The 17,544-nt window shown below is 36.1% G+C and overlaps 2 protein-coding genes across 5 annotated transcripts in view; both read right to left on the bottom strand.

Annotated features, from left to right (window-relative positions):
• JAM2 (junctional adhesion molecule 2) overlaps positions 1-17,544 on the bottom strand; it is a 427,760-nt gene that overhangs the window by 332,942 nt on the left and 77,274 nt on the right. The window lies entirely within an intron of this gene.
• GABPA (GA binding protein transcription factor subunit alpha) overlaps positions 1-17,544 on the bottom strand; it is a 33,306-nt gene that overhangs the window by 5,735 nt on the left and 10,027 nt on the right. For all 4 annotated transcript variants that reach the window (XM_081798981.1, XM_081798976.1, XM_081798996.1 and 1 more), the window contains 6 exons: positions 14,360-14,444; positions 12,107-12,352; positions 5,096-5,290; positions 1,892-1,945; positions 793-933; positions 351-543 (listed from right to left, as the gene is read on the bottom strand). In XM_081798981.1, coding sequence (XP_081655107.1) covers positions 351-543; positions 793-933; positions 1,892-1,945; positions 5,096-5,290; positions 12,107-12,352; positions 14,360-14,444 — 914 coding nt within the window. The remainder of the gene's footprint in view (positions 1-350; positions 544-792; positions 934-1,891; positions 1,946-5,095; positions 5,291-12,106; positions 12,353-14,359; positions 14,445-17,544) is intronic.

The raw sequence follows: 17,544 nt of genomic DNA, 5'->3' as shown, positions 1-17,544 counted from the left end.
GGAGTCCCTGGATCGAGTCCCGCATCGGGCTCCCTGCTCGGCAGGGAGTCTGCTTCTCCCTCTGACCCTCCCCCCTCTCATGTGCTCTCTCTCATTTTCTCTCTCTCAAATAAATAAATAAAATCTTTAAAAATAAATAAATAAATAAAATAAAATAAATAAATCTTTAAAAAAAAGTCACTTTTAACATAAGTGTGAAACTTTCAGCTCTTTGTTTAATGAAATAAACATCTTATGAACAAGTCTTTTAATGTTTTATAACAATGTTAAACCTAGAATAAGAAGTCATTTTTTAGAAATGCTTGATAATAAAAAAAAAATAATAAACAATAATAATGATAAATGTTTACCTTAATGCACGACTGAGTTTCTCATAGTTCATTGTAGGCTTATTTTTACGTTGTCCCCATTTTTGTGCAACTAGTTCAGGCTGATTTAGCTTAAACTCGCCTTCATCACCGACCCAAGAAATGCAGTCTCGAGCATCCTTGTCAGTCAGAAGTTCTAGCAAAAACTGCCACAGTTGGATTTGACCATTGTTTCCTAAATTGACAAGAAGGACAAGCGTTGACCACAGTGCCATGGATTAATAGCAGGCAAAAGGCAACAAATAGGTTCTTCTCTGGGTCATTCCTCAACCTTGTTAAAAACAAATTTTTTTTTTTTTTTTACAAATGCTGTTTAAATATTGCCAGAGAAATAATCTATGTTCATATTTTCATACAGTGAAATAAAACAAAATACACATGATTTGACAAATTTTATAAATACCGTAAGATAATGCAAAAATACCTGTTCTGTTCCCAGGTGAACTTCTATCTTCTCCTGAAATCCTTGGAGCTCTTTGTACTTTAGCTGCCTTTGCACTACTATTTATAACTTTAATGGTAGTTGGTGTAGCAGACTGCACTGATGCTGGAATAATTTGCACAGCTGCGAAGAAAAATGGAGGGAGTTTTTTTCCTTCTAATACAAGCAGTGAAAAAAATTACTGAAAGACATAAAATGCTATTAGTTTTACTGATGCCCCTCTAATTAGCTCAACAAAAGGGCCTCATTTAAAAAAAGCCTTAATCCACAGCAGTTTTGAACAAAATTACCAAAGAAGTTCCAAGGATAAGGTATGATGTTTGCATTATGGGTTGTGAATCTTAACTTGGGGAATAAGAGTTGGTCTTATTTTCAATTGACTTAGTGTGTATACACATTACACAAGGAATTATAAAAACATTGGCTTTAAGAATATTTCTTCATTAAAAGTAGTTTATCAAATGTTGGGAGAAAATACGGTCAAATGAGAACTCATTCGCACTACTGATGAGAACATCAACACCTACCACCACTTGGTGAAAAGCTGTGGTAATCCCTAGTCAGGCTGGAAGGGGGAACCCCTGTGATAAACCAGAGAATCTCTCACACATTCTTACAAATACTCATTCCATGATATTCAGAGTTTTAAAAATAACAGACAGCAGTGAAAATGAAATCACACTGTAAGTATCATCACAAGTCTCATAACTGTTACACAAAAAGCAAGTTATAAATGGATATGTACAGTTTAATATCATTTTACCCAAAAAGTTTAAACACTGGTAAAACAATGCTATAAAGTGTGGTTGCCTCATTGGTAAAAATATAAAATATGTATAGAATAATAAACATCAAATTCAGGATAGTCATTTAAAATGAGATCTACAACATGGTAAAATTGATATATAAAGTTTTAGTTCTTACGGTGTACACAGATGTTAGTTACTATACTTTATTTCTTGGTATATCTAAAATACTTCATAAAAAGTTTAAAAACTAATTTTATTACCTTGCAGTTCTGAATTTTAAAAGAAAATTTCTTATTGACAAATGGGCCATATATTACGGGATGAATACTCACGCTGATCAATTGTAACTATCTCATTCATCTGTTGTTCTTGGCTTGCCAACACATCTGAAGAACACACATAAAAATTTTTGTTTACATTTACCCCAGCAATGCAAACTCAAGTTAGTAAAACTCAATTCAACTAACCAACCAAATAAACTAAAAAGCAAAACATTAAATAAAACTTATTGGCACAATAACCTAAAAAATATCTGATAGTCACTTTGCAAAGAAAAGATATTTTTAAGAGAAATAACAGATGGAGAGCTCTAATTCTTTTAATGTTAAGAGCTGTTAGGAAAATGGAATTACTTTTTATAATTTACAGTATAAAAGAGCAGTTCAGATTCCGAGTTGGATAGTACCATAACATAAATATCTATATCTAAATCTATCTGTATAAAACCATTTAAAACATGGAAATCTTCAAGATCAAATCAAAGATGAGCATGTATACCACACTGAAATTGCTTATACAATTGCTAGATATGCATTTGCAGTCAAGATGACGGAGAGATGGTCACAACTTACTAATCTGTTCTAAGAGACTGAATAAAAGATTTGAATAAAACTGCTTTAACTTTTTTTTTTTAAGATTTTATTTATTTGAGAGAGAGAGAGAGAGAGACGGAGAAAGTGAGTCAGGGGAGGGGCAGAGGGAGAGAGAATCTCAAGCAGACTCTGTTGAGCAGAGAGCCCCACGATCTTATGACCCTGAATCATGACCTGAGCTGAAATCAAGAGCCGGATGCTTAACTGACTGAGCCACCCAGGCACCACAAGACTGCTTTAATTTTATAATGCTCCCTAAAGATAGCTAAATTTTCAATAAAATTGTAGTCGTCCTAAAAGTCACAAGTGAATGAAATAATATAACGATGGCTACAAATATAGCTCTCAACATGAGAGTTACACTGTAAAAGGTCCTAATATACCTCCTTAGAGATCCATTCTTTACTCATCTGTTGCTATCCCCTACTCAAATGCTATTCTTTATTTCTTAAATGAGAATTCCTATTTCCCATACTCTAATACTTCAGCCTATTTATTTAGTGCCTATCGTAGATTAGATGCTTTTCTCTTGAAGCTGTACCCACCAGCAATCATCTGTGTACTGAGTGAGTCCTAGCCTGGGCACCGAGCACAGTTCTACTTATGGTGCCATGCCAGGATCCAGTTCCAGACACACACAGCTGGAAAGGACTGAGAAACTTTTAAAAAGGGGACTAAACCCCTACCTGTCAGATGGGGGCTTTCTTTGGGGATACAATTATATGGGACTAGCCTGAGATCTTGGTTCTGATCTTAGCACTCACTTACTGGCTCTGTGACTTTGGTAAATTATTCAACCAACTTAAGCATTAATTTCCTCATGTTTAAATGAGATATCCCCACCTACCACCTCATGAGGCTGCTATAAGGAATAAAGGAAGATGTTTTCAAAAAGCGCAATGCTTGAAACATAGCTTAACTTTTCCGTAAACTGGAGATGTTACTGCTTCATCCAGATTCCTAGTTCTGAGCATTCTCCCCACTTCAAGGAAATGAATAGATACACAAGATTCCTCCGCTCCCCATACTAGGAAAAGTCTCTGAATAAGCTTGAAAGATTGAGAAGCGCTAGGAGAACCAGAGACAACCACAACAAAGTGCTGCCGTGGGGGAGAGAGCAAAACCCACCAATTTTAAACTGTAGTCTAAACACTGTCTTTGTCCTCATCTTGACAGTTCCTACAAGGATACATTTCAGTAAACATGACTCACATGTTAAAAACCTGAAACAATTCAAGAGTTTTCTTTTTTATCTGAAAAGCTGTGTAGAGAAAGAAAAAAACCCTGTGAAACCAAGGACAAACCTTTAATCAGAACATTTAAATTATTTATCTAATAAGAAAAACTGGAAATAAACTCTGTAAATGTAATGAATGCAGTAAGACTTTCAGTGTCAATATACACTTCTCCCCTCTAATATTTAAGAGATTCCATGAAAGAGAAACTATAATCAATGAAGGAAAGCCTCTTTCCAGAGCTCATTTCTTATTCAGCAGCAGAGAATGAACCCCAGATGAAAACCCTAAGCCTTCATATACCTGCGGAAAATCCCTCCAACCAGAGCTGTTCCTTTACTGGGCACATAATAGAACCAACCCTACCAGTTACCTTTTTTCCATAATCACTACAAAAACAAAGTCAGAGTTTGTCTTATTCACACAAAGTATGTGGGTCTGGCTAGCATTTCTAGCCTGTAGAATGGTGTTAGGGAACAGGTTACTGCTACAATACTTTAACAGATAGTCACTGAAATATAAGATGGAGGGCGCCTGGGTGGCTCAGTTGGTTAAGCGACTGCCTTCGGCTCAGGTCATGATCCTGGAGTCCCTGGATGGAGTCCCGCATCAGGCTCCCTGCTCGGCAGGGAGTCTGCTTCTCCCTCTGACCCTCCCCCCTCTCATGTACTCGCTCTCTCTCATTCTCTCTCTCTCAAATAAATAAAATCTTAAAAAAATATATATATATATAAGATGGATTAAAATTCAAACAAAATAATTTAAATTTATTTGAGCTTTTTGTTGGTCAGCCAAGTAGTTTCTATTTTCTGTATATAGTCACTTAATCATAATAATAATGTCTGTGGAACCAACATGGAAACACTTATAACCAGCAGACTTCAAAACAGAGGACTGCACACTTACACTTCTTTTTCTCTTAAGATCCCATTCAATTAAAAGAAATTTTAGGTTTAATTCCATTAATGATGAAAAGAACAAGAGGGAAGAAATCTGTGGACAATCTTAAATTTCCAGAAGATGAAGAGTAAATGAAAGAACTGACTGATGAAACAGAAGTCAACGAGACTGGAATTTATGGAGAGAGCTAAGTGCAGGTCACATCATCTTAAAAGCCTGGATTCTGATGTTCTTCAGTCTGGTTTTGGATCTTGGCTCTGCCGTTCCCTAGCCCTGTACCCTTGTGGGGCTGGCTCTCTAAGCCATGGTATCCTATCTAAAAAATAAGTTAAGTAATGATTTGTGGCATTAGCAGAGGGATTAAATGAGGTAATATCTATAAAGCTCCCAGCACAGCCTTATACAATTAATAGGTGTTAATTATTATTGCTATTATCAATGATCACAATGAACAATGAAGACAAAGTTATAAAGAAATAAAGTTAAATTCAAGTTACAGTACAAATAGATAACAATTCAAATTTTATACATTTTCGAAGAAGTTCCAGATGACTCCACAGAATTTCTCCCCGAGGCACTCGCTGAAAAAAATCTTCTTGGTTGAGACTGCATAATTCTCTTCCGGAAATGTTGAGTGTGGTCAGGTCTATATCAGTCATGCTGAATTCCTTCATTACCCAAACCACCCAATGCAGGACTTGGTCTGTGGACCACTGTATAGGATCTAAAGAGAAAAATATTACCATTAGCCTAGTTCTATCTCAGATATGTATAAATTCACGGTTAATTTGTCAATACACATATACATACACACATACATATGGAGAAAAATCCAGACAGGTTTTTTCCCCAAGTATTTACTTAATCTATGATAAGTAAATCCAAATAGTCATTTTCCTCATCATTTTTTTACTATCTAATTGAGTTCACAAACTCAAAAAGGTTTTTAATACTGTATTTTCTCCTCATATCCTTTTCAAGTTCTCAATCTAAATTTTTAATGAATTCACCTGGTTTTACATCAGTTAGTCTAGAATTTTATCAAGAAAAACAATGTAAAATTGCTCTTCAATGGGTCAACTGAAAGAATAAAATATGGGATTACTCTGGAGAGAATGGATTACGTTCTCCAAGTTTTAAACATTACTTTGTAGCAGTGTATTAATTTGGTACACTGGAAAAAAAAAAAAGAAAGAAAGAAAACTGTAAGGGGGTTCTGAGGAGCTAGACTTATTCTCCAAAATGTGCACAACATAATCTTTTCTCCCTTCTGCTTCTTATAAAAACCTGGTGCTCCTATATATACCCTTTAGTGGCACTTATAATACAACATGCAAATTGCATGTTTACTCATCTGTCTTTCCCTGTAATACATTAAGGTCTTAAATATAAGGACTGTGTCTTATAAACCAGTGTATCTTTGGAGTTTACCACAATGCCTTATGCATAGCATAATCTGTTAAATCTATGATAAGTAAATCCAAATAGTCATTTTCCTCATCATTTTTTTACTATCTAATGGAGTTCACAAATGAAAAAGATGACCAACATGTATAAACATTTCATTGTTGTATCCCTGGCACCTAATGGAGTATTCTACCCATATAAATTTAGTAAAAACTGGCTGAATTAATTTTGGTATAGGTATTTCTGCATGGAGAAGATGATCTATCTAAATAGTACTGGTTACATGCTCCCCAAGATGCATGCTATTCAACTGGAATAAGTGGGAAAAAGACATTTAGGTACTTATTAAGAGCCAATTTATAATAAAAGATGAACCAAACTAATACAGGATTCACAGGCACAGAACTGATTTTTTATCTGATCTTTTCACAAAGAGGAGAAGGGAGAAGGATTCTAAGATGGCAGTGAAGTTTTTTAATGTCTCTGAATGTACACATTAAAGAAAAAACCACTAAAAGCAAAAGACAACAAAACCCAAAATCCATGTACATTTACAATAAAACCAGGTGACAATATATCCCCATGGAAGCCAAATACACACAGGTGAAGACAAAGCAGTAACAGTCAGAGACCTTCATGGTATCAGTATCTATTCAGAAGAAAGCAAAGGGGGAAGCAAAGGGAAATCTGACCCATTCTTCATTCTGAGCACAGGAGAACCTGAACACAGCCAAGAAGTTTTCACTGAAAGCACAACAGGCCAAGCTCAAAGGAGTAGCTCAAATAGTTTTGCCCAATCCAACAGCAGCTGAGTACAAAGGTCCATGGTAAGGTTTAAGGGGCTGGAGCAGTGCACCACCTTTGGATTTTTCAAACTGAGCCACAGATCACATCCAGGAGAGTGGAACACAATGAGAAACTGGAGGGAATGGGATTTAAATTGAGTAGCACAGGAACACCAAAGAAAAAGAGGAGGTCCAGATGAAAGTGGAGTAAGGGAACAGACAGGAACTGAGAAAGCCAGGGGCTATGTTTTTTTTTAAGTTTTATTTATTTAAGAATCTCTACACCCACCGTGGGGCTTGAACTCACGACCCCGAGATCAAGAGTCACGGGCTCTTCTGACTGAGCCAGGCAGGTGCCTCTACTGGCTCTGTTTTTAATACTATTTGAAAATAACAGAGGAAAGAGTTACAGAAAGTTAGAAAAGCTATCCTGAATCACACTTCCCTTTAAAAGATCAAGTAACCTCATTTTACATAAACATGAACCAAAAAAAAGTGTCATGATCAAAAAAGTTGGGGCAAATGCAAACAGTCTGATTTGTTTTCTTAAATAGTATCAGGACTTCTGGGGTAACATAACTAATTGTCTGTGCATATTCTCCCTGCTTATTTCTCTAAGACCCTAGTAAAATGATACTAAAGGAATTTTTAAAGGAAGTAAACTCATGGGAACATGAGTGAAATGATAAACGGACGGAAGATTTTCGACTAATTTTTAAAGACAGCAGAGTGAAAATCAAGTGAAGTAGAAGCTATGACCCAAAATATCTATCAAGGAGGATACAGTAAGAAGTAAGCGTTTCCTGACTGCAGAACCCCTTATTGACTCATGTCAATATTGGTTCCAGGTAGCAGGAGAGGTGTAAGTGGAAAATGAGGGACTAATTTAAAGTGTATGGTGTGGTTAGAACCTCCAGGGCCTCTCCTTCATTCTCAGGAGCCAACTGAACAGAAGCATCCCCACACACATGTCCATATCCCCCCACCCCCTTCCATATCCCTACATCCCAGAACTTTTGGGACAGACATGAAATGGATACCGATCCCAGGACTAAAAGTCTACAAACTGAAGAGTGAGACCCTTTGCACTTCCCTTTCCACTTCTAGAATGCAGCATTCACATACATGGCAACCCTAAATCCTCAGACCAACCTTCTACTCCTGTCAGGTGTTTGGTCAATTCTCCAGATTTGTAGTGTCCCCCACCAAAAAAAAAAAACCCACAAACAACCAAAAAACAAAAAACACCCCCCCAAACCAAAAATAAAAACAACTTTTATTTCCTAGGTGCCCTTTCTAAGGAAACCTGTAAGGAAAAATGAGAGAATAATGAGTAAATGTGAGAATAAAACTAGGAAAAACGAAAATATAAGATCCTGGAAAATGGATCCAGCACTGGAGGAAAGTCAAGGATGTCCGAGGATGACAGACAGCGCTGTGGCAGATTACAAACCAATCTAGAAATACTTGAGAATTTGGGAAAAATTACAGAGTGATGGAAATGGGAGAAAGCCAGTCTTGGTATATACAGAAATCCACAAACTAAAAATTAAGTCAACTTGGAACTTCAGGAAAACCAGAAGCTGTAAAAATGCAGTCACGGTTATATGAAAAATTCTCACAATACACACAAATAACTAATGACTTAAAAGTTATGTAAGAATATTCACAAAATGGGGAAAGATAAGGTTCTATTTGCTTTGCAGGGGAAAACAATATAAGAGAACTAAACCTCATCTACTGTAACAAGAAGTTAATAATGATTAAAAGCAGTAAGGTGGAAAGTGGTTGCAAGTGGGGAGTAGGACTGAAGAAAGGAAAACTGTTTTTCTAAGACTGACTTTCTTTAAACCAGACTTGACAGATACACAATGAGAGCTTCTCTGTGAGACTGGGGGACAGCTATGGAACTGGAGAGCTAGTTACATACAAATCAACTCTCTCTGTAATACTTTATTTTTGTGTGAATATATAGTATTTTAAAATGTGAATATCTAACAATTCTGGGAGCCAAAAACATGAGTATTTATCTTTCTTTTTTATTATTCAAACAACTGGAAGAAAAAATAAAAATAAAAAAGCAGACTTCCCCACCTCCCCCACTTAAGCGCCAGAGGGCATGGCCTGTCTTTCTTATGTGCCATTGAAAGTCCAGCGTTTAACATGATGCCTGGCATAGGTAGTTCACTAAACCGTTAAACTGCTATAATACGCAACTCGCATTACAACTGATATCCTGGGAGGGGAAAGTAAAATCAACCTTAAAATAAGAGCAACTTTGGGGCGCCGGGGTGGCTCAGTCGTTAAGCGTCTGCCTTCGGCTCAGGTCATGATCCCAGGGTCCTGGGATCGAGCCCCACATCGGGCTCCCTGCTCCACGGGAAGCCTGCTTCTCCCTCTCCCACTCCCCCTGCTTGTGTTCCCTCTCTCGCTGTGTCTCTCTCTGTCAAATAAATAAATAAAATCTTTAAAAAAAATAAATAAATAAGGGCAACTTTTTTACAGGTAACACATTGCCCTCTTTTGAAACTCAGTAGCAATTCTGTCAGTAGTGTGGTTGAACCTGGGTATATTTATGATTTTTTTTCAACACTGGAAATAAATTAATTCTGTCCTTTTTCTTAAAATATCTGTGAAATTTTGGACTAAAAAATAAAAAATTAAAAAAAAATTAAAAAGCAGAGCCATCTTTTCAATATTGTTTAATAAAGGACAAGAATGAATATTGACTTTAATTTTACTTTTAGTCAGTTTTAACATTCCCATTTGACCAGACTTCTAACTACTCTGAATTCACTGAGTTTCATCTGTAGTTTTTAAATGTGAAATAGTAAAAAAAATCAATCAATCAGCAGGAAAAAGAATTAGAGTCCTGGAAAAATATAAAAGTGAAGGGATTGTATATATATGAAGAGGTGGCTCTAAGCTCCTGTCAAGATACAAAGTTGATATGCATAAAATGAACTTTAGGGAACTGTCCGGTGTGAATCAATATTTCAAAGAGATTTAAAGTAGCTATGACCAGCTAACCATATTTCAATTTTGCAGAGAATTAAGCAATTTCAAAATGACTACCCTTAGGTACAGACACAGAAACCTGAAATGATAGTTTCCTAAGAAAACAGTAATCAAATTTCTAAAACTTCCCAGTTGCTAACAATTTCATGACAGAAAAAAAATGACTTAAAAAGTCTTCCTGTACCTAAATAAACCACAAGTGTTTTAAAAGAGCTTTATTCTAAGTAAATGATACCCCTGGTAGCTACTCTTGAGTCAGAGTTTATAATCTTGCTCTCTACAATTCAGTATTATATACTACTCTCCATAAAAAATCCTATTACTGAAGGGTTCTTGTTGAAAGTCTAGTAAACTACGTAAAATATTTCAAATGTTTTTACGCTCTCTTCTTTCCTTCTCAGCATTTCCCCTCTCAAAGGTGACTTCAAACTCACTAACAATAAGACCAAGCATGACATCTATGCTAGCTTTTACAAGTCAAAAATAAGTAACAATATTGTCAACCACATACCTGAGGAATGGCTCTATCTGATCCTTCGAACTGGGTTTACCTTCTTAGGCTCCAATTAAAAGCCCCTCTCCTGGCTTCCTTCATCTATCCTTCTCCTGCTCGTGCCACACCATTTTATCTACAAATACTCAGGTTACTAACAACTCATGAAGCTTCAATAATATTTATCCCCCAACACTCTTCCCATCTGCCCCCCAAAGGTTAATATTGTTTTCTCTACTTCTATAATGTCTATTTTTTCCTATAATTAGGCTTTGTCTTACAGTTACTTTTTTTCTAAATCTACCAATGAGCCTCTGATCTCCAAATTTAATAGATACTACTCAGTTAGCATTTTTTTTTACTTTGTCAGCGATGTGACCACTCTTGTCCATCTAAAACTCTTTTTTCTTATTTTCCTTCTATCTCTTCAGCTATTCCACGTCTCCATTCCTTTTCCTCAACCTGAAATGCCGACAAGGTCCAGCCTTTAACGTTGTGTTCTTTTCCATTTTATCTCTCTCCATCAGAGACTGTATATGCTTGTACAGCTTCAATACAAACTCAACACAGCTAAGTCCCAGAAAACATCTTTATCTCCAGCCCAAATCTTGTGTACCTGAAAATACGTTCTGGCTACCTTCAGCTGAAATATGTACTATCACTTCAAAATGAAGTACTACCAACATTTTCCCTTGAAAAATCTTTCCAATACCAGACTTCCCCACCTCCCCCACTTAAGCGCTGGAGGGCATGGCCTATCTTTCTTATGTGCAATTGAAAGTCCAGTGTTTAACACTGATGCCTGGCATAGGTAGTTCACTAAATATGTAATGAAGATGTAACCAGGTCTCATTAGTATAATCATTGCCCTAGTCACCCAAGCTTGAGAAGTTGCATCAGTACTCGAATCTTTCCTCTCTCTCACATAATCCATCAGTCAGTTGCTCAGCCCCATCGCTGGTTTCATTCAACTCTTCCCACACAAATTATCAAGTCTAGGCTAACCTAGACATTATCACCTAGTCAGAGCTCAACTATAACATGCTCCTGTTTTCCCTTCATTCAGTCTCTACCTGCTCCAACGTATGTCATATACTGCTGCCATATTCATCTCCCATGGTCATGTCCATCAATCAAAAGCAGTTCTATAATACTAGAGAGTAACTCCACCAAATCTTCTTGCTACTCCTGCATACTCACTCCCGTGTCTAACTTTTGCACATACATTTCCTAAATGGACTGTCCTCTGCTCAATAGTTTGTCTATAATAATAAACCTTTTCCCAATGTTCCCCCAGGCCACTGCAATCCCTTTGAGATTTTTTTTTTTAAGATTTATTTATTTTAGTGGGGGAGGGGCAGAGGAAGAGGGAGAGCAGCAGACTCCACGCTGACGCATGGAGCCCGACTTGGGGCTTGATCCCAGGACCCTGAGATCATGACCTGAGCAAAGGTCAAAAGTCGGATGCTCAACTGACTGAGCCACCCAGGTGCCCCGATCTCTGAGATCCTAATAGCATATTCCCTTTATATAAGTTACTGACAGCTTAAAACCATGCTACTTTTAATGGTAATTCTCTCTTTTCATTTATCTTCTCTCTCTTCAACTCCACTATGAACACCCTAAAGACAGAATTTTTTTTTTTTTTTAATTTCTTTGTATTCCTAGCACCCGGGACAATATTTGTCCAAAGGGGATAAAAAGAGAGATACAGAAAATCAACATTCTTCCTAAAAATTTTTCATTTAAAATAGATTATAACTTACTCACCCTAGTGTCTTCTATGTCAAGCTTAATTCTTATTGTTCTACTAACATGTAATTAAGTATTTTATTACCATAAGGTATCCCAAGGCGTTCCTGCTCTTTCCTATAACCTTCCAGAGCGGCAGCCCATCTTGTCACTTGTTCTGAGGTTTCGTCTGAAATAGTTGTAATGTGTTTTGTGCCATCAAGAGTTATTACTTGAGCCTCCTCAACAAGATGTGCTTCTGCTTCAGCATGATGGGCATCTGGATCAATGACTACTTCAACTGTTTCCGCAGGTTTAACAATTTCAAGGATGTTTAGCTTAGGTTCAATTCCTTAAGAGTGGAAAAAAAAAAGTAAATTTAAATGAAAACACAAAAGTCACTAAAAAATAAAATTTAGCTTAGTTTATATGTTCTCAAATGGTAGAGCAAATGCTCTCTTTTAGACGCAAATACAATTATTCACTAGTACTTCAGTAGATAACAGTATTGTATTAATATTAATTCCCTGATTTTGATAACTGTAATGTCATATAAAAGAATTCCTTGTTTTTAGAAAACACATACACTGATGCATTTAGGGATAGAAGGAAATCATGTCTGCAACTTATTCTTCAACTGGGCAAAAAAAAAAATAATGTGGGGACGGGTGGATGGAGAATAAAGCAAATGTAATAAAAGTTAACATTTGGAGAATCTGAGTAAAGGACATCCAGGAGTTCTCTTACTACTCTTGCAACTTTTCTGTAAGTCTAAAAGGATATAAAAACACCACCACCACCACCACACACAGCTACATATAAACATTTGTTAGAAAAAAAGTACCAATATGGGTTAGAAAATAAAAACTAGACTAAGGAAAGTATAAATGAGTAGCTACCCACCTGTAGAATTTTTAAAAGTCCTTCTAAGCAAATTAAAATTATTTACTGATTGCTTTTCTTTTCAAAGGTCAAAGTACATGTTTAAAAATGAATAGGCACTGAGTTTGTAAAATTAAGTTCACATTAACTTCTGATTTCCATTTTCAGTTGAATGAAAAAAAAAAACCCAAAATTCTTAAGATATTCAAAACAAATAAACTAGCTCTTCATAAAATCATCTCAGATAGTTCTGTTACAATGACAGCTCTAAAAAAACTATCATTATTACTTAACAGCTACTGTTTGGTCATTGATTCTGTTAAAATCTGCATCAAATTTAATCAAAGTGTATTTGAAAGATTAAAACTCAACTTCAATCCTCCCTGAAAACCAACTCTATAATAAAATGTATTGCTATCATTCATTATATGGTATAAAGATAAGTCCCTTTTCCAAATATACATGAGAAAAATAACTAACTTTAAAAAAATTTTTTCTCTAAGCTTTATTCCCTAATCCTCCACTCAAATTTCAACAAGTCAGCTCTTCCCAAATCCACTTACACTGAGAGGTGACTAGGCTTTTAAAGATAAAACAAAGAATTTCTTTCTTATTGTCAATGATAATACTGGGGAAATTGTAGATCGGAAGGGGTAACTACCATTTTTATAGTTGAGAGAAGTATGATTTGTGAAATGCAACTGTAAGCAATATAATATGTTCAAACATTAAAATTAGTGTAAAACTCTGGTCAGAACACCTAACAAGCCACAAAAACTAAAATTCAACCTACCAAATATGGTTTCCTAATTCTCTAACTTTTGCACTTACACAAGATTAGTAAAATACTGTGATGGATATGGCTGACTGAGTCACTCAACATCTTTTGCAAATTCCTCTCTCTGTGCTAAACTGTAGGGAATAGATTTCCTTGTGGCGAGGGTTCCAGTTGGGATTCTGGCTCCCAAATCACTGGCATAAGCCTTCTATCTGGAAACAAGTTAAGAAGGGACAAGTAGGCACATGGAACCCATTTTTTGGCTAGTGTGATCACTGTGAAGGCAGAGGGGTTCTAAGTTGACAGCTATCATGGTGGCTTTCAGATCTGGCATTTTCCAGATCATGGCAGGGCAACAGCTTCCTTGGCAATCCAGTTCTGCAGTGTGGCTAAGGCATTCTGAGAAAGTCAACCAGAACCTGCTCTTCCAGCTCTTTCTACCTTACAATATATCCTTCCCTGAAAAAACTAGAATATATTATACTTAAAAAAAAAAAGAAAGAAAAAAAAGAATACGTTATACTACCTGCTTCACCCTGACAGATATAATTATTAAACCAAAAGCATGAGTGTTTGGCTACAACAACACATTAAGTAATTTAGACAACCACCTAAAACACCCTGACCTTGTAAAACTGAGTTCTCCCGTATTTTAAAAAACATGAGCTAAACTTTTAAGTAACTATAAAAGTTGCTTACCTTGGTAAGAAATTACCTGTACACTAAGTTGTACAGTTCCATCTGTTTTTACTCCTTGGTCAAATAAACTTCGTTCTGGATCCAGCTAAACATGAGAAAATGATTAAGATTACTTTGGTTTAGTCATCAGGTTTAATACAAATGGATGTACCAAACAAGACTTAATTACTGAGGCATACTAATGAAATTATAAGAACACATCTAATTATCCAAGTTGTCATATCTTATAATTCTTTGCCAAAACTAAACATATTTTAACCACTGTGGTAGTAACTAAGGACAACATAAATTAACCAGATTTATTTGAGGTGGTGGTTTTCTCTAGCTCTGGAGTCTAGGATTTTAAATAATGCCAAAAGGCAACTGTTTATTCTGTAAATATATTTTAAGCAGAAGATAATGCAATTTATCTGTCATGAATAAGCAAGGGTGTTTAATTAGTGGGGAGATTTATATAAATCTATTAACATAATTTTTGCCATGTCCCCCTTATAACCTAACCATGCCACACATTTAAGATCAAGGTTAACTCTAAATCTCTTGTAATTGGGGCGCCTGGGTGGCTCAGATGGTTAAGCGTCTGCCTTCGGCTCAGGTCATGATCCCAGGGTCCTGGGATCGAGTCCCACATCGGGCTCCCTGCTCCTTGGGAGCCTGCTTCTCTCTCTCCCTCTCTGTCTCTCATGAATAAATAAATAAAATCTTTAAAAATAAATAAATAAATAAATAAATAAATAAATCTCTTGTAATGAAGTTAAAAAAGTTAAAGGACTTATGACCTTACTACTTAACCTAGCTTTGATATCTTCAAGCATAATCCTCTATCTTTTCAGTATGTTTTTTTTTTTAGTATCAGTGTTTTTATCCTCCATATCTCCCTTACAGTGAATGCATTTCACGCAACAGCAACCTGATGACACTTTTAGACATTGTCTGTCACCATTTTAAAAGTAAACTTGCATTGCAATTATCCTGAATAATGTATATATCTGTGTCTGCATTTCACGCAGCGCGAGGTACAAAGCTCCACCCAACTCCCATTCCCAAGAATTCAGTCAATATTGTAATCATGGTACAAACATGTTTTCTAATATTAAAAATGTCATATAAAACCTAAAATCTTAGGGGCGCCTAGGTGGCTCAGTCGTTAAGCATCTGCCTTCAGCTCAGGTCATGATCCCAGGGTCCTGGGATCGAGCCCCACATTGGGCTCCCTGCTCAGTGGGAAGCCTGCTTCTCCCTCTCCCACTCCCCCTGCTTGTGTTCCCTCTTTCGCTTTGTCTCTGTCAAATAAATAAAATCTTAAAAAAAAAACAACCAAAAAAAAAAAAAAACCTAAATCTTAAATGACTTTAGGTTTAACGACAGGGATAAGACAAACTGTATAACCATGCAGAAAGACAGGTCAAACATGGTAGTTTTACTTCTTAAAAGAAGTAGGCCTGATGCTTTGTTACAAACTCTCCTAATATCAAGATTTCTCCTCTCTGTAACAGACACTGGTATGATCTACTTGAAGCTACAGCATGTGGAGGCATCTGGAAGTTAACTCTCAGGTAGTACTGAATACACCAGCTAGTTCACATACTCCTCAAATTAGCACAACCCTGCTACTTTCCATCGGCTTTCAAGTCAGCACTCATATGAAAATACAAAAGCATCACCACAAGCAGCAAGCATTCTGACTCCAAGTGCATGTGGTTAATTGACGTGAAGAAGAGAAGTTGTTAATCTCACATTCTTTTTGAGGAGAGGAAGGGAGACAGGGAAGACTGCAAAATGCTTTACATCCTAGGCTAGCTTGGAATTCTGTGATACAACGAGCTATGCTATTTCTATTTATTCAACTAATATTTACTGAGAACTTACGATGCGTTGGGTACTTCGCAAGTAATATTTTCATTTTGGGTAGATCAGGTATGCTAAGAAAAGCAACAAATGTTAGAGCTGAAAGGTAAGTAAGAGATCAAGTCCAGATCTCTCTTCACTTTACACGTGAGAAAGTCAGGTGAAGCCTCAGTGATGCCGAGCTGACTTTCTTAGAAGTCTGCCTCGAACAACTGAAGAAAGAGTTTTGAAGTCACACAGGCCTGGGTTCAAATTCCAATGTACCTCTTTGTAGCTGTGCACTGGGCAAATTATTTATCTATAAATCTCAGTTCTACATCTGCAGAATGTACTTAAGAATATGCTGATTGCAAAGACTAATGTGAATATTAAATGAGATAATGTAGCAGTGTTCTGCAAACATTCTTTCGTTCAAGGTAAACTGCCCCTACAGCTCCGGTTCACCAATTTGTCATGGCTGCCTTAGATACCAATCTACAGAAGTTATTTCTCTAACTCCACGTTTTTGGAACATTTGAGTTATTTTCAGTTTCTGCACAACCATGCAATGAACATCTCAGATGTACAACTTTGCTCACCTAGGTGAGGATTTCTCTAAGAACAATTTATTGAGGTGAACTACTAGATATTTCACATTTAAAATTAATAGACTCTAAATACCAGATTATCTTCCAAAAAGATTGTGCTAATTTATTCTCTCCTTGAGAGAAGAAAAATTTTAAATCATAAAATTATTAAAAATATTAGACCCACATACATTATTTAATTTTAGAAGAACAATATCCTCGCCTCCCCCCACCCCCCAACATTTACTAGATTTACTGAAAGGAAAAGATAAAAATATGGTTGAGTGGAAACTGAAAGGCACAAATTTCATCAAAACATTTCAACTTATTCTACATCAAAATCTTATTTAAAAATAATACATATATGATGATTTTAATTTTTAAAAAACAAAGGCAAAAATCCTGTAACATATGGAATAGCTATATCACAAGGCAGGCAAAGGGGAGAAGTAAAGAGCACGAAAACCAAACAATCCAAAAGAAGACACACTATGTATTTGTATAAGTTAGGATAAAAAACAGTATAAACTCTAGTACTTACTCATATGTTCAAGGAAGGTCTAGAGAAATTCTTTGAGCAATTCTATCTAAGCTACTTTTTATACATGAAAATACCACCTTTCTTGAAAGAATACTATAAAACATGACTATGAATATGCTGTAAACATAGTATATTATTAAAATACTACCACAGGTAAAATCCTATTGCAATAAACTCCAAGAAATGTATACACTGCTGTTTAAGTTCTTATCCAAAATTCACTGGTGCAC

This window comes from Leptonychotes weddellii, chromosome 1, assembly GCF_054177405.1.
Source record: "Leptonychotes weddellii isolate Sample4059 chromosome 1, ASM5417740v2, whole genome shotgun sequence".
NCBI classification, from domain to species: domain Eukaryota; kingdom Metazoa; phylum Chordata; class Mammalia; order Carnivora; family Phocidae; genus Leptonychotes; species Leptonychotes weddellii.
Note: the sequence above shows the minus strand (reverse complement) of the source record. Positions and strands in the feature narration are given on the sequence as shown.